General features: G+C 41.2%; 1 protein-coding gene across 1 annotated transcript in view; it reads right to left on the minus strand.

The window, feature by feature from the left end:
* The window catches only part of LOC125481686 (roundabout homolog 2-like), a gene marked incomplete at its 3' end in the record, with an annotated part of 10,728 nt that extends 3,567 nt beyond the window's left edge, over positions 1-7,161 (minus strand). Inside the window, exons 1-3 of the mRNA XM_048593552.1 lie at positions 7,143-7,161; positions 1,824-1,981; positions 151-271 (exon numbers count right to left, since the gene is read on the minus strand). Coding sequence (XP_048449509.1) covers positions 151-271; positions 1,824-1,981; positions 7,143-7,161 — 298 coding nt within the window. The remainder of the gene's footprint in view (positions 1-150; positions 272-1,823; positions 1,982-7,142) is intronic.
* Positions 7,162-8,385: the final 1,224 nt, after the last annotated feature.

The following is an 8,385-nucleotide window of genomic DNA, read 5'->3' on the forward strand; positions in this document are numbered from 1 at the left end:
TCCTATGATGCTGCTTGGCCTGCTGTGTTCATCCAGCTCTACACCTTGTTATCTCAGATTTTCCAGCATCTGCAGTTCCTACTATCTCTAAATAAAGGATGAAACTGGTTAAAGTAAAAGTTGTGAATTATTTTTGAGAGGAGCACTTACCAAAGACAGTCAGTTCAGCAGGATCACTGTCCCTCTCGCCCACCATATTGGTCCCCACACAGATGTACATACCAGCATCACTCCTCTTGGTGTTTGAAATCATCAACTTTCCTCCACGCATCTAAGTGACAAAAGGGAGATACAACCAAGATCAGGGGGTTATACCTTTCATCTGCCACGACTTTACACTTCTTGCCCTTTTTACTCCTCATTTACTCCAATAGGCCCCTGATCAAACAGCTCTACCAGAAGAACACTAAGGAAGAGGGGCTCAGTCACATGGAGATACTGAGGATGGGATTGTTCTCCCCTTCGAGAAATGATAGCAAAAGCAAAATTCAATCAAGATGCTCAGAAAAGTTTTGTTAAAATATGCAAGCAGGAATTATAATTTTGCCGTCAGGAGGATCAGTAACCAGTGGAAACAGGCTTAAAGATCTGATGAAAGAACCAGCAAGATTTGAGAATCCATCCTTTTGACGCTGAGGTTTGTGATCTAGGTTGTACTGTCATAAAAGACAATCGTAACAGACTGTATCGCAACTTTCAAAACAAATCAGATAAATACTTGACAAGGGGAATACATGCTCGCATATAAGGCAAGAACAAGTGGATCTGTGGAAATAATTAGTCCAAATGGCTGGCAGGGGTTCAACTGGCCAAATGGGCACCTGCTGTTATTCCAGGGGTTGCAATGTTACTCCCAGGAAGAACAGCATATAGAAGTTCATAGAATCCCTACAGTGTGGAAACAGGCCCTTTGTCCCAACAAGTCCACACCGACCCTTAGAGCATCCCACCCAGACCCATCCCCCTATAATCCACACATCCCTGAACACTACAGGCAATTTAGCATGGCCAATCCACCTAACCTGCACATCTTTGTGACTGTAGGAGGAAACTGGAGCACCCGGAGGAAACCCACGCAGACACAGGGAGAATGTGCAAACTCCACACAGACAGTCGCCCGAGGGTGGACGGAACCCGGGTCCCTGGTGCTGTGAGGCAACAGTGCTAACCACTGAGCCACCGTGCCGCCACAACACACTACAATGTTCCACTCTACCAGCTGAGCTATCGAAGGAGAGCCATGTATGGATAGATTACCCATCAACAGAAGCTCAGAATAACATGAAACAAATGCACCTTGTTTTAAGTTATTTTGCTTAACAAAGTGAAGATTGCAGGGACTGAAGCTCTTCAAAAATCAACATCAAACATTCCCAGGACAGGGGCAGCACGGGGTTGGATACCGAATAAGGCTCTCTCGACATTGTCCCTATCTGACACTCCTGGGACAGTAAGTGTCTTTTACATTGTTCCGATAGTGTGTTTCAGACACAAACTCAAAAGAATATACTCGTATCTTGGTGTGATTATTGGGTGCATTTACACAACCAGCCATTCTGCCATCTCCCTGACCCACGCTGTCTATTGAGCTGGATTGTAGAATTGCCTTGTTCTTTGAGCTTTTGTCAGCTGGAGATGAATTTAAACTGCCCAAAACCATTTCACAAGGACCCTCTTGCTGCAAGCCAACATGAGATAGCGTTACTCCAAGAGTGAGGAGTGTTAATGCTAGACCCTCCCAGCTCCCTCATATGTCAGCACACCCACTCCGATCAATTCCCAGTCAGAGCGTGAACACAGGTAACCTGTTCTGAGATACACACCGTGATTCTCTCATCCTGGTCGTTAACAGGGACCTTGTCCTTCTTCCAGAAGATGGTCGGCTCTGGGTGCCCACGGGGTGGCTGGCATTCCATGATAGCTGGCTCACCCGCAGCGACAACCACATCAGTGGGATTCAGTCGGAAATCATCCCGGAGCACTGCAAGGGAGATTGAAATGGTTAACGCAGCAAACTCCACAGGAACTGCCACAACAGATTGTGTACAACCTAATATATCAGATATTTCATCAAACAAGCGGAGGAGGCCATTCAGCCCCTCTGCTCTGTTCCACCATCCTACTGGATCGCTGCAGAACTGTGCCTCCATCCCTTTGTGAGACCTTGCTCAATGACCTTCACCTTAAGTCAGGAAATACTTCTTTACACAAGGGCCAAAGGAAACTTGGCAACTCTCAGAACAGAGATGGATAATTTCTGTTGGGAAAAGGGTATTAATGGTTGTGGAACCAAGAGAGTCAGTGGAATTACACTACAGATTTCAACACATGAAGGAACAGATAACAAAGCAAACCGCAGTCCATACCTCATCCTCTGTTACGAACAAAAAAAATCTATCAGTTTGACAATTTCAACCGAGCCCCCTCTCCACCCTCTAAACAGCCCCAATAGCTTCTTGTGGGGGTAAAGAGTCCCCACGTCCCACTTTGTATAAAGAAATGCACCCTGACTTCACCCTTGAATGTCCTACTTTTAGTTCATGTCTTCTTGTTCCGAATTCTATAAGCCCTTAACAAAAGAAATAGTTTCTCTCTACCCACACAATCAAATTCTTTAATCACCACTGTAAACACTAGCTTTTAAACTATGTTTTATTTCTGCAATGTAACACAACCACTTTTCTTTCTTATTCCTCTTTTTGTATCTAAGATTTGTACCTAGGTACTTGTACCTAAGATGATGCCATAAGAGGCAACATTGTACAACTTTTCACTGTACTCCTGTATGCCTGTACTTGAGTACACATGACAATAAAGGATATTCTATTTTATTCTATTCTATTCTTCACAGACATCAGTTTAACCGTCCCTTAACTTTCTGAGATTAAAGGAACACCATCCAACTGTATGCAAGAACAAGAGACAGTGAGGACGATACAGGACTGGCTGGAATTTCCAGGTCCTAATCTCCTGCTATAATCCTGGTGGAGGTTTCGAGAAAATCCCAGGAAAATGCTGCAAGCAGCCATCTAAGAAATGTTTCTTGAGGTCTCCATCACTCTCTCAATGTTGCAACATTTATGACAGGAGGTTTGAAACAAGATCAGTGGAAATTATTGGTTAATACTTTACAGAGTAAGATATATTGAATGTTCTGAAGGGGACCCTTAAACAGGATTAAGGGGTAAAAAAGTAAAGTTGCCACGATCATGAAGAACCATGAGCACTGCTCTCTCATTAGGGTAGGTTGAGAAAGAAATACCTTCATGATGTTCTCAAACAGTTAAGGGATTGAACCTATACCATAGGCAGCACTCTGTATCAGAGACCAGCTGTCCAGCCAATTGAGCTAACCAAATATTGCATTGACCCATGTTGCTGATATCCCAATATATTGTCATTGTTATATCTCTGTCTCAGGCATATGCAAGGTCACAAGGTATTACAGAACTTGAATATTGCTGGAAAAACGAGACATGCTGTAAAACGTATGAATTAGAAGGAAGAGCAGGCCACTTGGCTCCTTGAGCCTGAACGAGTTAGTTGTTGATCCACTGATGGTCCAATGTGGCTTAACAGCTAAAACTCTGAATACTCCTGATACAGTTAATTACCACATTATCCTTCTGGGAGCTTACTGTGCTCATTGACAGTTGAATTTTCCATGTTAATACAATCATTAAAGAATTCTTCCTTTCCACATTTACATTTTCAAAGTTCTCTGTTTCAACACTCTGAAGTATAGAACAAATTACACGCATAAGATGCATTGGAACTTGGGGCAAGAGTAGGCCATTCAGCCCCTCAATCCTGCTCTGCTATTTAATATGATCATGGTGGATCTCATGTCAGCCTCAACTCCATTTTCCTATCCACTGTTCATAACCCTTCAACCCATTACTGATTAACAATTTGTCTATCTCCTCCTTGAATTTGTTCAGTCTCTCAGCATCCACCGCACTCTCGGATAGTGAATTTAACAAACTCATGACCTTTCGAGAAAGGTAATTTCTCCTCATCTCTGCTTTAAATCTGCCACCCCTTATGACTCTAGATTGTCCCATAAGGAGAAAATCCCTCTCCGTGTCTAATTTGCCATCTGCTTCAGTTTTTTAAAATTTTTGCGAGATGCTGGCCAGGATTTATTGCCTGTCTTATATATTCCAATTAGACTACCTCTCTAAGAGCCACGATGGGATGAGATGCAGAGTACAAACTCCTCTTGCACTATCCTGCAAACAGTCCCAGGACAGGGACAGCACAGGGTTAGATACAGAATAAAGCTCCTTCTACACTGCACCCCATATAACACTCTCAAGACAGGGATAGCACGGAATTAGATACAGAGTAAAGCTTCTTTTATACTGTCCCAATCAAATACTCCTAGGACAAGGACAGAATGGGGTTAGATACAGAGTAAAGCTTCCTCTACACTGTCCCCATCAAACACTCCCAAGACAGGTACATCATAGTGTCAGATACAGAGTAATGCTCCCTCTACTCGTTTAGTGTGAAAGTCTGTACACTTTTAAACTGAAAGCAAATTCCCATTCTCTTTTAAAATGAAAAGTAAATGGAAAGTAAAACTTATTTAACACTGTCCCCATCAAACACCCCTACGGCAGGGACAGCACCAGCTTAGATACAGAGTAAATCTCCAATTGCTGTTTCAAACATTGTAAAGTTCTCTCCACATTGTCCCCGTAAACCAGGCCAAGACAGGTACAGAATTGGGTTAGATACAAAGTAAAGCTCTCTCTACTCCTTTAAACTGAAAGTAAACCTCTCTCTACACATACTCTCCCATTAAACACTCCTAGGACAGATTCAGCATGGGGTTAGATACGGAATAAAGCTTCTTCTACGCTGTACCCATCAAACACTCTAAGGGCAGGAATGGCAAGATTGTTAGATACGGACTAAATATTTCCAGAAGCTTTAATAAAAACTATATGCTGGAGATGTAAGTTAAAAAAGAGTGTTACAAAGAAGAGCCACATTGAACTCAAAATATTAATTCTGAGTTCCTGTCTCCACAGATGCTGCCAAATGTGCTGATTTTCTGTCGCACTTTCTGTTTTACTTTCTCACAACACTGAGAATTAATTGACAGGACTCTAAACATTCCTGTTGGTGAAGAGAGCTTTAAGTACATGCAAAACACTTATTAAAACATGCATGGGCCAGATTATATGTCAATCAACTAAACAGTGTCTTGAATATCAAATGTGTTGTGGCATACGTTGCAGGCTGACATTTGGTGATTAGTTTTATTTATACCACAGAAATTACTATGCCAGTGAATATAAAGTTATAGTTTTGCTTGGTTTAATCAGAAATCACATTGAAGCCAAATTTCCTACAATGGTACCTATTCTTCATAGACATGATGTCATCCATCCAGCTCAGTTTGCAGCAGTAATAGTTAAACTTGATCAACCACAGTCAGGATTGTTGTAACTGTATAATCAAAACACCCTACACATGTCAGCCTTCATCTACTATTGAGATTCAGACAATGTCATTCTCAATAAGCCATATCACCGTTCAGGTTTATGTTCATGATGAAAAGGAGTGGACACTTTCCCAAGTTTGAAAGTCAGGCTCATGTTCAGGTACAATACAGATCAGATACAGAGTGCAACTCCCTCCTGCTGTGTTCATGAATAAAGTCCAGACCAGGCATACAGTGCACCTTTAAGACAGTTAGATAATATCACAACATGACATTCTGACATGAAATGCCTGTCTTACCTATTGTCACTCTCTCAGTGCGATGGACTCATTGTGGTCTGTACAGTCAGTCAGTTGTGAATATGAAATACACAGTAACATCAGCGTCTTGCGAGGCTGGTCTAACCACATGTGGAAGCCCCTGAGCTGAGCTACTGCAATGTAATGTTTATCTGTGATCTGTTTACCTGATTGTCATGTTTATCCTTTTAACTATGTCTTATTTCTAACTTATATGATGAATCACTGTAAGGAAATGCAACTTTTTCCTTATTCCTCTTTTTGTATCCAAGGTTTGTACTTACGATACTTTGTAGCTAAGACGGCACCATGAGAGGTGACATTGTAAACTTTTCACTTTACTCCTGTACTTGAGCACACATGACAATAAAACCTAATTCGCTGAAGACAAAACATATCTCAATCTGTATACTATAACGAGATAAATCATTAGTGTCATTAATATACTTTGAGATATCAGTCTCAACAAGGTAAATTTAGGTTAGCTAAGATTTAGGACAGCACTTGGACCCTATCACAATGGTGTCTGTCCAAAAATCCACATCACCCTCTACACTGTTCCCATCAAACAGGTAAAGCACAGAATTAGGTACAAAACTTCCCTCATATTGTCTCAATCAAATACTCCTAGAACAGACCCACTATAGGGTTAGATACAGTGAAAACTCTCTCTACATTGACCTGCAAACACTCCCAGGACAGGGACAGCACAGGGTTAGATACAGAGTAAAGCTCTCTCTACACTGTCCCCATCAAACACTCCCAGGGCAGGGACAGCATGGGGTTAGATACAGAGTAAAGCTCTCTCTACACTGTCCCCATCAAACACTCCCAGGACATGGACAGCACAGGGTTAGAGTAAATCTCTCTCTACAATATATATATTCAACACTTGGATGGCAGTTACTGCAAGACTCCATTTTGATTGATGTGTGCGTTTGCCTGTATGGGTCTGTATTTGTACGTATACCTGTGTAATTATGTGAGGGTGGGTCCATGAATGACAGGTATGCAGCTGTGTAATTTTGTATAAATGTGTTCCGCTACATTTTGTGGGGCACTATTAGGCTTCAGATTGACTCTAGTTTTCAAGGGTGATTTTGATGTGATTTTATGCTTTTCTGAATATGATCTTGCTCTCTTTGGACGCTGATTGAACCGAGGTCCTGGTTTCTTCCTGCCTCAATAATCCCTAAGAGCAATGGAAAAGAGAAATACTCTGAAGTTGTTTGCACATTGGCTTTAAACACTCTTTGGATAATTTAAAGCAGATCTTGCCAGCCTGCAATAACACTGCAATAGTGTTTTATTGAATGTAATCCTGAAGATTTCAACACATGAACTCTTGCTTCCAATTGACCCACTGCCATATTTTTGCTCTTGCATACCTGATGTTTCTATCACCATGGCGCCCTGCCTTCCTTTGGCCAATCAAAATGCAAATGGACTCTGTTTTCTTATTGGATAATTGTTGGCGATCAGTCAAATAACTTTAGAAGTTGAAAAAGTAAAGACTCATTTTGTCAAAGTGTTTTCTTGTTGTACTCAGCACAGCATTTACAAGGATAGTAATGTAACAGGGTAAGAACACCTTAGACTGTATATTGGTAATTGGTTGCTAAGTGGACTCTGATTGGTCATAACACTGCCAAGGAGTTGGCTGATGACTGACAGTTAACTGCCAAGCTTTGTTTAAATTTTAAACTAGACAATTTGATGCCGATTAGTCAAGGCATTGCCCTGAGAAATGAACCAGAGAATGTTTGGCACCCATTTTATCCTATTCTTGCAAATTCCTGTCCAGTGTAAGATGAAAAACTTTGTCAAAATGAGTATTTTTTTTCAATATGCAAGTTCTGTACTTTTGAAGGAATATTTGCCATCTTATATCCTCAATCCCATATTCTTACAATCACTGAACCTGACAGCACTGAAGCTGGCCATTCAGCCCATTATTCAAGAGTTGGCTCGATGGAAGAATTCTCCAATTTAGACCTACTCCACAGCTTTATCCCCACATCTCTGTAAATGATTCCTCTTCAAGTCCATTTTCAATTGTTTTTTGAATGTTCCCATCGGATCTGCTTTCCTCAATGATTCAATCCAGATTTTAACAACATGGAAAAATTGTCTCCTCATTTGCTCACAACTGCTTTTGCCAATTATTTTAAATCTCTTGTTAATGACCCACTTGTCAGGGAAAACACTTTCTCCCTACCTGCTCTATGAAAAACCCCCTCATGATTGTAAACAGGCCTAGTTAAGCCTCCCTTTGTATAAGCATGGGGTCAACAGCTCGAATAAGTCACGCCAAGGTGAATTTAATCCTCTACATATTCACATATTCACATATTCACATTATCTTGTGTTTATTTTAAAAGCTGTTAAACTTAATTATCAAAGTCACATTACAGAAAATTAATGTCTGTGAGTTAGTGCAAATGAAATCTGCCAAAGGGCTGCTCTCCAAGCAGGAACCCAAGCAGCAAGTGAACAGACTGAAAAGGATTCTTCTGTTTTTAAAGGTTGATGACTGCTCTCCTGGAGCAGACACGCAGAGATCAAGTGGGATAAATTTCTGTCCAGTGTGCTGATAGGCCTGAGATTCCTAAAGGCCCATTAGCTGGTGCG

Source organism: Rhincodon typus, unplaced genomic scaffold, assembly GCF_021869965.1.
Source record: "Rhincodon typus isolate 14 unplaced genomic scaffold, sRhiTyp1.1 hic_rhity00003091, whole genome shotgun sequence".
NCBI classification, from domain to species: Eukaryota; Metazoa; Chordata; class Chondrichthyes; order Orectolobiformes; family Rhincodontidae; genus Rhincodon; species Rhincodon typus.